The following is a 19,423-nucleotide window of genomic DNA, read 5'->3' as shown; positions in this document are numbered from 1 at the left end:
TCAAACGCGCCAACGTTTGTACTGAGGTGAGAGTCTCATGCCAGCGTTTACTCAGAGGGACAAAGTGAAAATGTAATGTCTTCACTATTCATTGCAGACACGGTACAGTAAAGGTTCAGTAGAGGCTCTTCGAAGTAGGACAGGAGGCGAGAAAGAGAAAGAGAGAGAGGAGGAAGCGAAAGACATTGAGGTTAAGAAGAGAACATCTCCGATAGGCTACACTGGAAAACGAAATAAGGGATCGAAAAGATTAAAGAAAAAATACGAAAGGGATGGAGGGCATGACTGGAGAAGGGAATGAGCGCCGAGGTATTGAGGTGTGCTTGTGCGTTGGGAATGAATTCACTGCGCTCGCTTAAGGATCGGAAGTTAACCATCTGTCGTGGATATGCCCGGAGACTGGAACTTCTGAGTATCTCTTCACGCTGCACACTCCCGGCCTTCCCACTAAGCCAATGGAGGCTTTCCCTGCTACAGCCGAGCAGGCATCTGGCCAGGGTCCTTCAGACACTCCGGGGGTGGTATTCTCGGACGATTGCTTTCGGGGATACTTTCACTTTCGACAGATTTCGCGGGACTGGCGCCGGACACGTCGGCGTTCGCGGGCGACAGCGTTCCTGGCGCTGTGTTAAGACAGCGCGCTTGGCACTGTGCCAGGAATGCTGTCGCTCGTAGATACCGATGCGCTCGGCGCTAGTCACATCTCGCGAAAGTGAAAGTACCCTGAAAGTAATCGTCCAAGAATACCACCCCAGGTCTATATCACCGACGCTGCAGTGATACCCCATGTTTAATGCCCACAGTGGCCGTGTCCAAAGTGGACCTTCGGGCATGCATTGTAAAAGTAACATATCACTGCGCAGTTTGTGCAGTCCAAGGGCGCAATTAAACTGTTATTATGTAGGTTATGGCCTCTGCCAATATTTATTATGTTTTTTAAGATTCTTTTAATAGCACGACCTGCAGTGTTTCTTTCTTTTTTTTCCTGTTTCTACTGATGTCCTTTAATCTTCATTGTTTTATGTTAGCCTTTGTGACCTGTCATCTCGTTCTTTCTTTCCTGTTTCCTTCCCTTCGGTCTTCCACTTTTATGTTGCTATCACCTCCTTCCTTCCGATAGCAGTTGCCGGCTTGTTCCTTGCTTTCTTTTTCTCTCTTTCAATTGACTATATCTTTTGAATTCTTGTGTTTTACGTGCAAAAACGACAATTTGATTATGAGGCACGCCGTTGTGGGGGGCCTCCGGATTAAATTTGACCTCCAGTGGGATCTTTAACGCGCCTCCAATGCACGGGACAGGGGCGTTCTTGCCTTTCGCCCCCGATCGAAATGCGGCCGCCGCGACCTCGTGCTTAGCAGCGCAACACCATAGCCGCTAGGCCACCACGGCGGGTGAATATATGTTTTCAAACTCATCAACAATACTAAAAAATAAATAATTGGCTACATTGGCGGTGCTCTAGTTGAAAGTACTATTCTACAAAAAGTTAGGGAGGATAAACGTGCTGATAGTTGGTTGTGCGTTACAAAATGAGCGGGATAAGTTGGATACGGAAACAAGACAAACGAAGTAGACAAGGCAAACTTCAAACCAACAGCTGACTGAAATTTTTGTGCGGTAGCTAAAAGTGCTACACTCTATTAAATCGCTTGATTGTTTGTTGTCTAGCCTCCCAGCAGCGTTCATGATAGCCTTATTTCTATGGCGCCTGGCTAAGCGCTCTTTTTCTTTTTACTTTGGCAGCTTAACAAACTAAACACAACTAAATGTCCGCTTACGCTTACGATTTTAACCTCTCCTCCCCTCATATACAAATGTAGACATCGGTCGCGGTTCGTCAGTGGTCAGAGCAACACTCCGCCCGCGTCAGCGGGATCAGGCACCCATGAACGATGGGTGATAAGAGTGACACAGAATCGAGAGGAATGAATTGGTATACCAAATATTTCAGAAACTGCTAAAAACGACATCATCTTACTATTACTTTTTTTGCATTCGAACGTAAAGTTTAAATGTTACTGGGAGCAGGTACTTTTGCGCAGGCCCTTGCTTTTGGTATTTCTTTTTGGCAAGGTTGACAAAAGCAGAGCTCCTTTAAAGAAAATTAACCATCATGCTTACAACTATGTAGCCATTCAATTGAAGTAAATATTGCACTTTTATAAACGATACTCATATGAAGCTGAGAAGGAGGAGGAGGAGGAGGAGGAGGTTGGCTGCAGCCGGGTCTAGCCTCGCAAGACATGCCGTCAATTGCTTCGCTCAAGCGCCTCCTTTGAGGAACTTTAATAAAGGGGAAAACTATAGGCATACCGTTCAGTTCATCGTCATTCAGAAGCGCAGTGCGAGACGGGTGAACAAGACGATTCGCACAGAAAGACGGAACAGAACACAAGCCCGAAGCCTGTGATCCACCCAGCGCGCATTGCCGCGTCAGCCCGCCCAGGCCCCCGACACAATGCCATGAAATAGGTCTCGTTAAGGTTACCAATCACAACATAAGTCCACATCCCTTAAAACTTCAGGAGAAGTCGGCACACCTCTTTCCTAAACGTCCAGAGTCCTCGCGGAAACACCGTGCCGTTCCCACATAGCCTGTAGAGTACCTATAGATGCTGAAGTTGCTGTTGATGAAGTTGATGCTGTTGGGAGCCGAGGACCCTCCAACAAATATTGTTCAGTCTTACAGGTTACGAAGTTGAAGAGTTAAGTTTAATAGAACAATCGTGATATATTTCACAGCAGTGCGGGCCTTTATTTTGCGAATTGAGCTACTGCAAAACTCATAGGTGAAAAATGTGAAGGAATGAAAGGATGTTCCACCCCCGCCGCCATGGCCGTGAGTGGCACTGGCTAACACTTCCACAGCTAATGCAATTAAAAGCAAGTTCAGCCTATGCTTTCTTTAGCTTCATCGTGTCTTTTCTTCATATAGTTGTTACTAACAAAATACAGAGCCTTTCTGTTCCCCATATTCTTCTTTTTCATAAGTGAAGTATTTCACGTAAGCTATGAGCTATTATTGTTAATTAGTGTGTATTAAACAATATATCAGTTGCGGTTTACTGAATTGTCATGGCTGTCTTGTTACAGGGTTGTAAGCTTGATACACCAATTTTTCATTTTTTTTTTACTTTTCATTGCGATTAGTGTTCTTTCGAAGCCCGAGATCGCGGAACCGAATCCAGGCCACGCGGTAGCCTCATTTAAATAGGGGCGAAACGCAAAAACGCCCGTGTACCGAGAATTAGGTGCATGTTAAAGTACCCCAGGTGGTCAAAATTAGTCCGTAGTTCCCCGCTACGGCACGCCTCACAATCATATTGTGGTTTTGGTACGTAAAGCCCCAGAATTTAATTTTTGGGAACTTCACGGAGGCACTTTCAGGGGACTATTTATGCGTTAGCCTTCTTAGGGTACTTCACGCACTTTCCAGGGGCTGGGCTTGTACGTGTGTATCTGACCGTTTTCCCGTCTGCCTGGGTCAGTGGGTATCCCGCGGTCGAATGGGTAGCACATTGGGATTCTGTGCTGAGGGCCCAGGGTTTGAAACCAACCATTGGACGAACTTGGGTCACTGAGTATGTGGCAATGTCTACATATGTGCTGATCTTTGGCGAACCTCTTTCACGACGACATGGGTCACTGCAGACGCCAGACAGGGTAAGTGCTGCTCTTCAATGAAACTCATTCACGCCGACTTGGAGCACTGAGTATGTTTCAGCCGGCATGTCCTTGTCTTCAATGAACCTCTTTGATGCCAACACGCCAGTTATGCTTATACAAACATGGATAACTCCCGAAAAGCGAGTGACTTTAAGAATGCTAACGCATTAAACGATCCCTTAAATTTATCCCATTCTGAGTGGAATTGAGCCTACGTCACGAGGGTTTCTCGAGGAGAGCAACGCGATACTTTAGCAGGCTGCACCGCAATTGCAGTGGCTACGTGCCGCTTTTCGATGAGCCTCTATCACGCTAACCCTTAGCGAGCTGCGCCATGAACACACGGGGAATTTGCCGCTCTTCAATGAACCTCTCGCCAACTTGGGTCACTGGGTATGTGCCGCTGGATGTGCGGCAAGAGAGGAAACAGTTCTAAGTGTTCGCACGCACCGGCGCGCCACGAATTTCGGAGGCCACGCGCAGGCTTCGCCGCCGTGATGCTAGATGGCGCCGTGTTCGCAGGGAAGCGCGAAAGAGGAATCCGGCTACAGTACACGACTCATAGATAAATCGTTTGACGGTGCCATTACGTTGTGTCCCTATACTGATTCAATGCTGAACACATTATCGTCGACAGTCATCGAGAAATGGATTCGACGGAATTTTTTTTTATTCGCACTTATTCAGCGACTCCCAAAGAGAACATTTTTTGTATTTCGCATGTATTCGCTTACGGATGGCAAAAGCTGTGCCACAGTTACGCGTGACCCGCTGAGTTGAGCTTATAGGTGATCTAGGTAACGAAACAAGAGGCGCTAGAACTACATTTTTATTTTGAACAACCGATTAAGCTGCATCATCTGGGACCAATACAAAGATAGAGAGAGAAATATTTACTGAAAGAAAATACACTTTAGGTATCAAAAACAAATTTTAGGTTGTACCCGTAACAAGGACAAGAGCGGCAAATTAATATATTTTTTTTAATAAAACGTGCGAATACATTAATGTGATGACTTCGACAAAACAAACTGTGCCCATTGCACAAAGCTTTCCCGCCGTGTCTGTGCAGTGTAAACAAGTATTCCTAGCACTTCCCCCTCTCCCTCATTCCTGCGCTTACACCGAATAAGCATGGGTTGGTCTTACGGATGAGCTGGCACGCTGCCCCAGCCAGAGTTTTCGTTTAGCAGCGACCTGACCCTCTTTTAGTCTTGTTTTCTCGCCATTAAATAAACATCTAAATACGCCCCGCGCCCTGTTCCAGGCGGCAAGGCTTGTACGCCTTTCGCACGACCTTGTTTAATTGTAAAAGCAGCAGGCTGAAGCTTGTTTACCCTTCTGCTTCTCTCGGTTCCTTCTTTTTCGTTACATCTTTCTGTTCGTCGTTCTACTTGCTCGCACCCAGCGGTCCCACGCGTGCACCGTGCCCCTAATCTGTTGCAGTTATTTCGAGCCATTTCACCGCATATTGCGATCTCCTTAAGATACCGCGGTCTTGAGGTTATCCCGCGTTCGAGTGAAAGGCTGAAAGCACGACAGTAGCGGCGGCCTCGATTTTTTCGTGGATCTAGGGGCCCGCTGGAAATCCCCCAGAATTTAGAACGGTGGCTCGTGTCCGACAGACATCTGCATGGCGCCCTCTTCTACATGACAGCGTAGGAGTGCACATACAAGTGCCGTAGAGAGAGAGGGGGAGTAAAGTGCACGATAATGTCGACACAGGCTTGCACTGCTCTAAATGCACTGCCGCTAATGTTGCTACATCAGAAGAAATGGATCGAATAACCTTCGAACTCAAGTGGAAGTAATTAGAAAATAGCTCAATGCTGAGGTGCAACTCAATAGCATAATTGATTGTGCTAGTTGGTGTTGCATCATTTTAGTGTGTGGCGCGAACGTTTGACGGAGACACAGAAAAAAGAAGACACGAAGCGCTCCATCCTCGTGTCTTCCTATTTCTGTCTCTCCGATAAACATTCGCGCTTCACACACACACACACAAACACACACACACACGCACACACACACACACAATCTCGACGTTCATTCGAAACCTGATTTTCTTCGTAAAATATTGTAGTGCATATTTAGTGCATGCCATTACATCGGAAAACAACGTACATCTTTGACAAGTAATATCACGGTAGACGTTCGTCCACGTGCTCCAATTTTTTTCATGGGAACATACAAAAACAACTATAAATTTGATAAAAGCATAACGTGGTCTTTTGCGGTCCTATTATGAGTGCTCTTTAATGATTGGTAGAAGAATTTAGTGTCAACAAAAATGCTGTTTCCATCATTTCAATATGGCACACCTCAGTAACAAGAACTAGAAGATGGACGTCCCGAAAACAGCCCCTATGCTCTAGAGCTGTTCGTAATAGCAGGCGTCAGCGAATAGCGACAACGAACGTTAATGTCAACGACTGTGGTCGGCCAATGGCAAAGAGTTCTTACGAAAGAAAAAAGGAAAGGACGCTGTGCGAGCACGGCCCATATTCCCAGTTTTTTTGTCGCGAGAGATGGTTATCATTATTGGATCCCTTTTTATCTGCTGCGACGATTGGCTGCTAACGACGTTTGAGCGTACGAAGGATTTTGTGAAGTCGAGGATAAATTTCCTCCGATTCCATTCATTTCTGATCATCAGTCCCGCCGAGCGTCCGATCCCGGTGATGGCAGGGACATGGCTTGGTGCCACTCAAGGACGAAAGGCAGAAATAATAACAAATGAAAATGAGCGTTGCAAAATACGGCCCCAGGCATTAACCTGAAGGACTGCATTGTGCACGACGGCCAATCTTATTACAAGTTTCTTAACTTGTGTACTACATTGTTTTATATAACTGTATTGCCTACACGATAACTCAGTTAAAAAAAAATTTGTGACAGACGAAAATATCTACTAAACAAGACTTGGCCGGGACATTGCAGAGGGATTCTCTTCCACGTTGATTCTCTTTCGCGCCTCGTCAGTGCACGGTCCGAGCGGCGCTCTGCCTATACACTGCAAGAACTGTTCAAGCCCTTTGGTGCTTATCTTGTCCTCCAACAATAATCTTCATCAATATTGCGTATGCTTCCTTCATTTAACAATCTATGCACCCTACTTTCGTGGCGGGAACTATATATCGCGCTGATACACGCACGCCGTTCGTGACCTGATAGTGGGCGCGCAGCGCCTAAGAAATGCACGCAAGATAGATACACATTATTTCTCTTCAGTACACGTTATCACCGGAATCGGCCTGTCTCCAACTATGCATGAAGGGGAAAGGATATATTTGAGCGGGAAGGATTCTTATTTTGTACATGGACTTTTACTTTACGCGTATAAGGTGGGCACTCAACGCTACACTCTTGACTTGGTGCTTAGCGACAGAACTCCATAACTAAAGAGCCACCGAGGGTGGCGCTACAGTTACAATTTCCAGTAATAAAGCTGTGGGAAAAAAATTGTACACGGTTATGACAACTGGTGGTAGTGGCGGTAGTGCCGGTGGTGGTGGTGGTGGTGGTGGTGGTGGTGGTGGTGGTGGTGGTGGTGGTGGTGGTGGTGGTGGTGGTGGTGGTGGTGGTGGTGGTGGTGGTGGTGGTGCTGCTGAGTTGTAGCGACAGGCGGGTCTATCCTGCCGATCAAGGCCGGCAATTGCTCCGCCCGAGCATCTCTTACAATATCACTACGGCATTTCACCACATGTCCATCAAACCAGTATCTCTTAAGAATGCAATAAGAAGACGTGAAGCGGGCTTTAACTGATCCTTCTAAACTTGGCAAGGTTAATAAAAATTACAACGAAGAAGCACAGGAGGCCCATTTGCGAATGGATGACACGCGAAGAAGCTGAGACACCTGCGCGTGAAACAGCAAAGAGAAAAACACGAAGATAGAAACGTACAGCCTTTGCCTAGAAAAACGAAGCTACTAGGATATACGAGGTGCTAAGTCGCGGCTTCGTCGTATGGCAGAAATCCTGGTGGTATGAAGCTCTGCAGGATGAAGATGAGAGTTTGAGAAGGCAAAGGGTAACTATACCCACTGACTTTGCCTACACTACGCTTTTGGGCTTTGAGGATGTAACAGGAGGCCCCACTAGCAGTCACCGGACTCAGCTGATGTTGCGCGCGGTTGCACTATTTCTTTTCAGAAGAGCTGCACATCAACGCCTGTTCCTGGTCAGCGACAGTTGACTGTTCAATCGCTGCTGAATGTTCAAGAACAAGTGGCTGCCGATGGATGTTTATAGGGACAATCGATATTTAATCAACAACTTTTGGGCCAGCGTTCTTTGGCCTGGGCCGCTCATGCTCGACGTGCTAAGCTAGGGATCATGGCTCCTGTGCGCCGTTCACTTTCGCTCGTGTAGCCTTGCCAAAAAGTGAATCCGCCTTCCGGTTCCGCTTCGGTGGGTGAGCGAGCGTTGCTTTCCGCGCGCAAGGTGGTCGGCGAAGAATTCGATGGCTATATCAACGCGCTGTTGAAAGTTGAGTCCGGTGAGCTATAAGACCATGGCAGGATAGTATTGCGAGCAGAAAGTAACAGTGCGAAAGGACTGGCGGAGTGGCATATTGCGGTCTCTTAAAGCAACAGCTTCCCGATAATATAAGGCATATGCACGTTGACTGTAATGTCGTTCTATTAAAAACCCTGCTTTTGAATGAAGTTTTATCACGTTATTCGCGTTTGCGTCTCCACTGAAATGTTCTGGTTCTAGGATCTCGCGCGTTATGCTTCACGCCCGTTATCTGTGAACTGTTTCTTAGTGTCAAAGACGTTGAAGTCACGTTTTTGAAGACGGCCGCAGTGTTTTTGCCCAGCTCTCTGTGCTGCGTCACGACGCATAGTCGGCGTGAACGTCCTGTCTGGTGCACGAGACCTGCCATGTGCCAGCCAGTGCAAATTATGCAAGGCTGCATCTTGTTCGTTACACGCCATTATGCAGTGCTGTCGATACTGAGGAGCCAAGCCAGGCGATGCCAACAGAGGGGCTCGACAGCGTTGCGTCATGTACCAAGGAGCGCTCACGCACCCGTGCAGTTCTCGATCAAGTTTCAGCAGAAAACTAAATATATTATTTATTGTTTCCGTAACTACGTTCGGCTCAGTCAAGAAACGGCCCAGCCAGAACTATGATCTGCGACTCGGCCACAATTTGTATGTGCCTTGTAGCCGTCCCTGACTCCACAATGACAGTAGCTTTCTGCTTCTTTCGCAATGCGAAAAGTCTCCAGTTTGATAGACTGAATGCTTGGGCGAGTCGTTTAGAGTCACTGATCCCTCTAGAGTGGTGAACCATCGAAGCCAGCTAGCGTGTGAATGGACATAAATAAAGAATGACAGACATGGGCGAAACCCTTTTGTTCATTTCTTCCTTTCTTTCCAGTTGTTGCTATTCGCGAGAATTACTTAACTGTCACAAATCGCGAATTTTTAATTTCCTTCAACATTGTTTATCGTTACGTACCCCACACACTGCACCAGACAGAACTCAAGAGGTAACAGCGGAAGTATCAAACCATATAACAAAACTATGAATATCCTCATTCCCCAATCCCTGCCTTCCCCTACCCCCTGCACCTTGCTCATTCAACGCATTGAAGGAGTGCGATATTGCTGTGCACTTATCATGCGTTCTCTTTCTAAGTACTAACAAAGGAGAAAAGCTCTCCTGTTCAGCATCTTCAGTTAACATATATAATTTTCACATTGTTTTGTCTCTTGTTATACAAAACAAACCTTCTGAAATTTAATGCCACTGGCGTAGTGTATAAAATAACAGGCAATTAATCGAAGACTGTATTATGCGAAAGGATGACGTATTCCGTGTATTTCGCGGCACATGTCTGGCATTGATATCTTGAAGCTTGCACTGGTGTCACGATTTGGCTAGCTTAAATTAAATGAGAGTGCTGGTGTAATTATTTGATTAGCTTCTTCATCGTAACGTATACCTAATAATTATTAATGTAACTTGCTACTTCAATAATTCAACCGTTAGTTTACACATCCATCGCAGCCAGTACGTTGCAGAACAAGAAATATATGTTTTTTTTTTCTCTATCTTTATCTTCCTTTTCTTTGAGTTCTTTTCTTATGCTTATTTTTATAACGATGCCCTTCGAAATGCTTGCTATCCCGCTGCACCGCGGCTTGTCCTTCCTCGTTTTCCATCGGGTTTCTGTTCGTCTACTTAGTTTCACATAGTGAATGCAGCCGTCGGCTTTTCCTCCTGGATGGGGCAAGCTTTCGCTCTTCCTGCTTAAAATAGCTATATCTCTCATCTATAATGAGAAAGGAAAGCGCCAAGCAGAGACGGATCAGTTCCAACCAGGCAGTCTACAACACAAGAATGAAAACGACTGGTCGCCAGGAAGGCGTTGCTCTCTTCTAACCTGACGCATGATGATGAAACAACATTCAGAGCGAAGCTCGGAACTGTTTCTTTGACCCCTGCTTGGAATACCAGTAACTGCAGTGGCGTAGTAGACTATGTTGTTGTACGAATGTAATTTATAGTACTATATGAGCCACCCCCCCCCCCCCCATTCACTAGTTCCATCAGAAGTGTAAGGAGTGTTCGCTGGCACTTACGAGTTGGGTCACGGAGCCCGCGTCCCCAAGGTAAGCTTACCTGAGAAGCGATGCGAGGCCGCGTCTCATTCGCGACGCAGCTTTGACAGTGTAATTCCTGTAATTACGCGCGCTTCCAGACGTACGGCCGCCGCCAGATGTGTCGCTCAGTTCGACCAATCACGCAATCTAAAGCGCTAAACCTACCTCAAGGTTACACACCCCTCCTCTCCTGTCTCGATTGGATGAAAGCGCGCGCGAGCCAGCCGCGTTTATTCCTGTTCTCTTTCAGGCGATCGGAAGGGAAGCCACTGTCAGTTTCGGAGCGCCGGAATACGGCAGCCCGCGACAGCACTGGCACCTTGCCGTCCTCCGCCTCGCCAGCGCCGGCGGCACGCTCGGTTGCGTAATGAGCTTGGTGGGGCGCCAACTTTGGCGACCGATATTTTCAGGCTTGTGCTCTTAACTAGAATACAACGGCACGGATAAGTCCTTGGGTAATGGATGCCTTGAACCTTGAAAGAACGGGATGTCTGCTCACAGGTCTGTGATCAAACAGTCAACTGATGTAGTTTTAAATAACTATCACACTTGGTGACGTGCATTGCAACACATGTCTGGCGGATCAAATAATGCAGCTGCAGAGATGAAAAGCGCCCTGCGGCCGTCACTTCTTAAGCCCACACATGGTAAAAGAAGTAGGAAAGGACAAAAATAAAGAAAACAAAACACGCCCCTCGCACCATCCCACGCCGCGCGGCGCCTCGCAGCAGTCAGAAATAGGGTGCCGCCTTGCGCTTCCCCGCTTGGGAGACGCCTCTCTCTGGTCGACTAAGAAGAGGCTCATCTTAAATACTTGCTAGAATTAGTGCCTAGGGATGAACAAAGCAATCAAACCAGTAAGTACGCGTTCGGCAGCCAAACTTTGTTTACAGAAGATGTCCCGGAGCATCGAAAACAGTCACAAGTCGGCCTATGGGAGTAAGACGTCGCAAGCGGAAATCCGCAGTTATAGGTTTTGGTGTTATCAACTAATACCATCTATATATACGTTTACTCTATACTCTATACGTATACTCTGTACGCACACTCTACTAATACATCTATCGCGTATGCTTTTCAGTGACGCTATAATAAAACGTCCTTAATAAGCGGATTACATTGGTGCGTTCATCAACCGTTAGTGGGAGAGGCTGCGCTGCGTATGAAAAACGTCCCGATATTCACAGTGCGTGCTTTATTGTAACAGGGGTCTTTATTGCGACAGAGCTTCGCCATCATCACGGCGCAGGATGCCTGGCCGAGAGGCTTTTAATTTGAGCAAGTTCGTACGGAACAGCGCAGAAGATTTGGGTCACGGAATAAATAAATAAATAAATAAATAAATAAATAAATAAATAAATAAATAAATAAATAAATAAATAAATAAATAAATAAATAAATAAATAAATAAATAAATAAATGTGTGATTCTTCATACCCGGCGCAATACAGCTTTTCATTATATTGACGATGTGTGGTGTTTTATGGCGCAAGGGCCATGGTTGGCCAAAAAGCGCCATGACAAAGATAATGTTAACAGTGCATTGTGAATGGTGTAGACAATGAATTAGACAATGAATTCCTCATGGTATATGTGACATGGCTGTAAAAAGGCCTAAAATCGGTTGTTGTGGATGGCGTAAAATATACAGTTGCTAAAATAATGACACTGACCAAGTAGTGCTGTGGGCTATGGTAATGGGGTTTCGTTAAAAGCATGATGCGATACAACATAACATAGACACTTGAGCTTCAAGGAAGCCTTTGAGTACAGGGGCTGGCATACGTGCGCTAAAAATTCCCTGGCCAAGTGATTTCCAGCGTATCTGTTTCAGCTAAAAATTCTAAGACTAGTTTCGGATTAAAAAGCGGTTCATTGCTAAGAAAAAATTTCGGGTGACTTTTCATTATGGCATGAAATTCTAAAAAAAGCAATGTGAGCAACTGTATACGTTGTTTCACTACAGCGAGAAAACGAAAAGATCCAAAGAAAACAAAGAAATCCGAAGAAAACAAATAAATACGAAGAAAACAAAGAAATAGGCGATGTTACGGTCGCAACGGTCCTCACTGCTATACATTCATGGTATACAAGCAGCTTCTAAGTATAGTACACGGTTGTGTCATGGTCAAACTTGTATTGTGTAGAATGGCCGCGTGAAAAAAAGAAAGCATGCCTCTCCCCCACCTCCTTGTCATTCATCAAAAAACCTCACAGCTCAAGCAATCATTATTTGAATCGGGCAGACAGTACAGCAGAACATATCTGGCACGTGCTGTTGCCATCGCGCACAGTTTCTAAATTTTTTGTGGGGCGTGCACGCTGCCTGTCTTAACTGGGACGTTCGCGTAAACTGTCTAGAGAAGAGCGGAAACGCAGGCGGGACGGCAAGCAGGTCAGACGCCGACGGGGCGAACTTTCTTGGCGACCTCAGCATCCTGTTTGCGCTCTTCTCCCTCAGTATATAAACAGAAGAACATCGTCAGCACGGACCACAAGCAGACTTTTGGCCCCGGCTTATTTTACTTTATGTAATCTCTGGAAGCTAGCGTGACTCGTGAGGCTATCTTATACTGCTAAGCAATTGTGCGTTCAGTGAGTAAAGTTTTGCGTATTGAAGCGACGGTATGGGTTACGTAGCGCGCACTTGTTTCTGTTACACTTCCCTTCCTATTATTCTACAATTCGCCCTCCCTGAAAAAAAAATGAAAAAGAAAACTTGCTCAACCTGTTGGGATGCGCATAGCACAGTCAGGCACAACACCAGCGTCGCAAACACTTTTGATGCTCTTTCGCCCCACAAGGTCTGAATGGGTGCAAAGTTTGTTGCTTTGAACTGTCCCGTACTATTCATGCACCATGCACTGCAATTTGTTAATTCTACCAGGAAACGCGTACACATATCTGCACAATGACCATCGTACATTCAATAACAGTAAGCGGAATTTGAACTCAGTCAGATCTTAATGTAGTAAGCTATAAAACTGCGCATTTGACTGCTGTGTTGTTCGTGCATACCTGCACCGTCTACGAAACAGCTCCTTTTACCTCTCCTCAAGGCATTACCAAATGTTTTGGTTCCGCATTTTTCTACATTTAGTTGCTTCTGATACTCTTCTATAGAGAGTTTTTGTTGTTAATATTCTTACTCAAACTAATATGTTTGTGTAACACGAGCCAGCCGTAAACGCTTGCTAGACATGCGAAATGTGAATCAGTCATGTGCATTCCGTTGTGCTGCACCCATCACTTTCTTGCGATAACAGTAGCAACTGTGCCAGCGGTCGATGTCCCTACGCGCAGTAGTCGGCCAGAGGATACTGATGGCTCCAGCCATGGACACTCGCGTGCAACCGGCCCGGCAAGGGAAGCTCACACGTGTATTCGCGGCTTCGCACATCTGGCTCGCTTCCAACGCAACCGGCCATTATTATTTTTATGCCACTTCTCGTACGAACGAGCGTACACGCACGGCCGCACAATTGCTCGGTCTCCCGCTCTGGTTTCGACCAGCAGTCCGCCTACCGCACACAGTCAGCCTATACCTCGGACGCGCGCGTGCCACAGCTACGTCTTAATCGATGCGCTGAACGGATTGGCCGACAGAGCGGTAGATCGGCGCGCCCTGATTAACACAAGCTTCCGATCGCCCCACGGCTTCGGCGTCCTCAAGTTCAAGAGCGCGTCGAGCGCGCGGCGGCGGCCAGCGAGAGGTGTCAAGGTCCATCGGCCGGCAGCACTGCGCGTGTCAGCGCGCCGGCGACAGGGGCGGCTCACCTGCAGGAGGGCTATCACGAGCCGGGTATTGCCCGACTGCACCGCGATGCTGCTGATGGTGGTGGTGGTGGACGCGCTGCTCGCCATGGCTCCGGGATGCGGCGGCCACCTGCCGCGGGTCCAACGGGTCAACAACACGCGGTTGTTGTGATTGGGCTGCTGGCAACTTACGAGTAGGAACCCCCGGGGTCGCAGCCGCTCCTCTCGGGTCGCTGCCAGTCTGAAACTGGGCCCAGCCGCCAAATTTAGGCAACGGCCCGGGCCACGTGGCCAGCGCTCGAAATAGCGACAGTCCCCCGTACATGTGGCGGCAGCCATGGCCGCCGGGAGCTCTCCGCGGCGAAGAGCCGGCGCGCGGCTGCGAGCGTTCGCAAGAGCGCGCCAGCATCCGCGGGGTGACACGGCCGCCGATGCAGCCTCCGCGACAGGCCTCTGTGACGGCCGGCTCGGGACGCGCGCTTCCCCGACAGCGTGTCGACGCTGCCGGCCGGGGGCAGTAACCTCGCCCGACCACGCATGCATGTGGGCCTCTGACATCGGCTTGTGCAGCCGCAATCGACCTCCTCGCATTGACAAATACGGCTTCCGGTGGGCTTCCAGGAGCTTGTTGGGTTAATAATCCTTATACGACACATCTAAGAACTGAGACATCCAGAAATAGATGACGCACGCGGTTTCGTATGCAAGAAATAGCCCAAGTTGTACGGCGCGTCCGCAAAACCGGAGCTCTGCTTGGATTCTTTTGTACGTGGGGCCGACTGCATTGGCTATGGATGCACTATTTCCATATATAACTCTTCAATAAGTATCTTGTGATGGCTACTCATATATCTGATTTTAGTTTGATTTTGGTTTTCTTTGCTTGGGTGTTGCACGGCAATGTGAGTGTTCTAAGCCGCAACACAAAATTTTGGGCCCTCAAGGACACGCTTGGTGACAATCAGGCGAGTTCCCATTCCTCTAGTACTCGTAAAGAAAATCCTATGAAGCATTTGTTCACATCAGCGTGCGATGTTCGAGGCCTAAGATGGTGCAAACGCCTGCTCATGTTAACAGAGGCGGAAAAACGAAGGCGAAGACTGGCATCAAAGAATTGCTAGTGTCAGGCAGAAGCGAGGCTACCACGAATGTCTACTTCCCGTACTTTATTCTGCGTCCCGTTGCGAGTATAGATTGCGAACATGACTGGGACGCGCTTGAATCGCAGCGTTCGGCGCCAGTGAGCCATTCGCACACAACGCGCTGCGAGGATCAGCAGCCAAGGCGGCGCAGAACATGAGCCCCTCTGCAGCAAGAACAGAAAAACGTTCGCACCATGCGCTGCCCTCCAGAGAAAGGCAGCCTCAACGTCGGAAAGCTGCGGCAGCATGCTTATTGTGCCAAGAGTCGTGCAAAGAGCGATGAAACAAAGAATGTTAGGCGTAACGTTAAGAGACAGAAAGAGGGCGGTGGTGGATCAGAGAGCAAACGCGGATAGCCGGTATTCTGATTGATATTCAGAGGAAAAATGGAGCTGGGCAAGCCATGTAATGCGTAGGTCAGATAACCGGTGGACCGGTCATTAGCGTTACAGAATGAATTCCAAAAGAAGGGAAGCGCGGTCGACGACGGCAGAAAATTAGGCGGGGGTGATTAAATTAGGAAATTCGCAGGCGCAAGTTGAATTCGTCCTGCAGTGGACATAAAATATGATGACGACAATGACGACGATGATGATGATGATGTATGTGCATACCTGCCAACCCCCGAATTTTATTGCGATATAAATTATATGGATACTCCAGGTGCATTTCCGTCGTCGTCATCACAGTCGGCGTTCCCGTGATGTTCCGTATAAAGTCCAAGCGTGATAACATCGTCGCCGCGCGCCGTATGCTGTATGTGAGAGTGAAAGCGTGCGAGGGTGAGCCGTGTTGTAAAGCCGGGGATCCGTGCGGCCAACGAAGTTTGCATGGATGGTGCCGGGCCAGGTGCCGGGAAGAAGGGTTCCGAGAGATGTTTAGGAAATTTAAAAAAAAGGTTTATATTAAAAAGAAATACATGGTTGAGTTTTACAATACGGTTCTGACTCCGGAGCACACTATGGTAGCGCCTTTGCATGTCCGGGTGTCTCACTGTTTTCGAGCGTCCCCCTCTCTCTTCCACAGCCGTTTGGATCCGCTTTTTATGCCCTGCGTCGTCATTGTTCAGTCGCTTCCTACAATCCGGCGTCAGGAGACCGACGACCTCAGGTCCCACCAATTCAGAGGTCTGTTGCCCTTTCCTTCCGGTGGGAGTTTTGTCGAAACATACGCACATCACTGGGCACAAAAGGGTAACTGGGATGGTACGCTGACTCTGTCTCCAGCGTGGTCGTGCCAATTTGTGCGGCTGACAGGTGTGAAGAATCGTAGCCTTGCACGGACCTCATCTCCGGCGTGGAAGTTCGACATCCCATTTGACGAGGCCGTGGGCTCGTTTCCCATAATTGCTTCATCCGTAAACGGAGTTTTGTCGCGGAGTGAACGGCCGACCATAACGGCCTTGATGGGCATTTTGTGACGGTCAGGAGAGACGACGTTGCTATCTTCAAACGAGCTGCCTTGAAGTGAACGATGAGGCGTGACAACTGCATGTCGTCAGGGTGGCATCCCCCACTGAAGGGCCGCCGGGCACAACAGCCGACGATGGTGACGATGGTGGCTCAGCGGCCACTGTGGCCGCTGCGTATGGCGCGGCCGCGCGGGCCTTATGTTGAAAGTGATCTGCGATGGGGACAGAGTGCGCCGCATGCTGATAGCTTCGTGTGCGCTGTGTTCTCGCCGCTTAGTTCGCGTTGAAGTGAGAGGCAGCACGAAGGTCAATTCGCTCTCTGCCGCTGCCGTGCTTTCTCACTCCAAAGTTTTGACACCGAGTGTGCGCGGTCATCGAAAGAGATTTGTCCATGTTTGCTTGGACGCGCGTGAAAGCATGCTTGTTAATTTAGTTAGTAGGCGAATGGTTACAAGATTATACGTCCGATAAAACTACTATCCTTACTTTGTATAGTTGTCTACTAAATTATTACTGCAATCGATGCTTTGCCTTTCGGGCGAAACTGCGACTTTCTTTTTTCGTAATGTGTACGAATTTGGGCTCGTTCTGCGATTTTACGAATGTTTCGTCAAGTTTTACGAAACATGCATCCCATCAGCGAAAAAGTCTCAAACGTGTCTAAATATGGGGCGGTGCATGATACCTGTGCCACCCTCATGACCTCCGTCATCAGGCGGTTATACTTTGAACAAGTTTATTCAGACATGTCCCTGAAAGTGGTGAAATCGGCAACGACAATGTCGTTGAAAGAGTCACTGTTATCTAAATACGTACAATGCATTTATTTTCACAATCTGCTGCTCATACTAGCTACCCACTAAATAAAGGATGTTTTCATCCCACAAAAGGTGTGCGTTCATGGTAAACTTTTAGAAAATGCGTGCGAACCCTCCCCCCCCCCCGCCTCCTTCCTTGTCATGGCCGCGACATCTTTACGAATTTTACGTTAACAGGCTGGCAGGTATGTACAGTATACGTGACTATGTATGTATATATGCTCATTCACTCAAGGCGACCAGCACGACGCAAAAGTTTCGCAATGGCCGCTTTCGAAGAGTTGCTAAATTATACACCTAATGAACGCAAGCTTGTGCACGAATTTACCAATGTGGCTGTTCAGCTTCCTTGAAAATCGTACACAGCGTGGCCTGCGATTCACTGTTCCGTATAAACACGGTGCTCGCCATTCTGTTTCGTGTTTGGGAACTGGTCCAGCAGGACGACGACACACCGATTTCTTTCCGCTTTATCTAGCTCCGTAGGACTCACTGGGAGTAGCACTATCGCTGCTTGATTACGGGACCATCAAATGTCTTGAGCGCGACGGCAATGGACTGGCGGCGTTGGGCAGTTTTATTTTTCTTCGTCCTGTAGCGAGGGTGAAACAGAGGTTGACGTGACGACAACGCGATAACGACGGCGAATCGTCGATGAGAACGCGCCGTCAGTTCAATAGAAACGGTGAACGGACAAAGCGAATCCGATATCGTGAATTTACCTGATGTCGCAGTAAATTTGAAATATCGCATTTTTTTTCAGTGCTTTCTCTAACTCACAACTTTCCCAAAACAACTCGTGTTATGTTAGTGCAAACACAGTTTAACTAAGGATGGTTACTCCTACCTTAGTGTTCCTGACTAGAACAATTAAACAACGCGTTGTAGCTAATTGGTTCACCGTGAACGGCTATGGGAGACAAAATATTTATTTATTTATTTGTTCATTCATTCATTTGTTTGTTTGTTTGTTTGTTTGTTTGTTTGTTTGTTTGTTTGTTTGTTTGTTTGTTTGTTTGTTTGTTTGTTTGTTTGTTTGTTTGTTTGTTTACCCCCTCAGCACAGGGAGTTTGGACAAAGGCAAAGCTGCAGAAAGCTGCTTGGAAGTGTCTAAAGTCCAAAAGACTACATAAAGACAGAACTCGCGTTAATCATGGGGCGACTTGCAGGAATCATTTCATCGATAGTAAAATTTTGCCCCACGGTGAAAAAGCTTCGCAGAAGTGATACGCTGCCGCACATTGAATTGCTCTGGGACAAAAGAGTGAGACAAACAGTTTTACCTAATGATAGCTTCTCATGATAGTTTTGCCTTTGTCACTCAACAGTGTACTGTGCGGAAACTATAGCTGACACTACAGTGCGAAGCTTTCTAACCATGGGCCTTTTGTCACGCCTTTAAGTCATTGTGCGTCCTTCCGTATCCTGCCTGTCTGTGCTACGCATCGACCTCGGAGACAACTCCAATTTTTCTCTTCACCTAATACTTGTGAAACGCAGAAATGCTATCTTCATTAGACAACCAGTAAATCAATTTCAATGAAATTTGCTACCTTTTAAAGAGAAAGCTGAATTACACAGATTGTTGGCAGCAGAATTTTTATTTGTGATGTCATATTTTTTACGGAAGCTATATAAAATCATAAACAAAAAACAATTACACACACGTTTTACAAACCCGTAACTCTGCACACAAACGGTATCGCAGTTCTGTAAACTGCATCTGTTAGAGCACCAAAAGTGAACAAATTTGATGTGAGTTTATTGCTTACGTAAAATTGTTAGAGGATATCACTCTTGACCAGGAACGGGGAGGACGAGGGCGGGGAAGGGGTTGCCGGGAATGCCGCATACTAACAGAAATTTTGTGGTAGCATGTGCCCGGTGCGCTTCCCGTATATACGCCACTGAGCACGCTCCACAGGGTATTTTGGTTTACGCTAGAAATTGTGCAGCGTCGTTCAGATAGCGTTCTACCGCGAGACAACGAGGGTGACGAAGTGAGCATGT

The 19,423-nt window shown here is 47.4% G+C and overlaps 1 protein-coding gene across 1 annotated transcript in view; it reads right to left on the bottom strand.

The window, feature by feature from the left end:
• Positions 1-14,295, bottom strand: part of LOC135907952 (titin-like) — a 284,982-nt gene extending 270,687 nt beyond the window's left edge. The window contains 1 exon segment of the mRNA XM_070522096.1: positions 14,064-14,295. Coding sequence (XP_070378197.1) covers positions 14,064-14,150 — 87 coding nt within the window. The 5' untranslated portion in view covers positions 14,151-14,295.
• Positions 14,296-19,423: the final 5,128 nt, after the last annotated feature.

The sequence above is a fragment of the Dermacentor albipictus genome, chromosome 1 (assembly GCF_038994185.2).
Source record: "Dermacentor albipictus isolate Rhodes 1998 colony chromosome 1, USDA_Dalb.pri_finalv2, whole genome shotgun sequence".
NCBI lineage: Eukaryota > Metazoa > Arthropoda > Arachnida > Ixodida > Ixodidae > Dermacentor > Dermacentor albipictus.
Note: the sequence above shows the minus strand (reverse complement) of the source record. Positions and strands in the feature narration are given on the sequence as shown.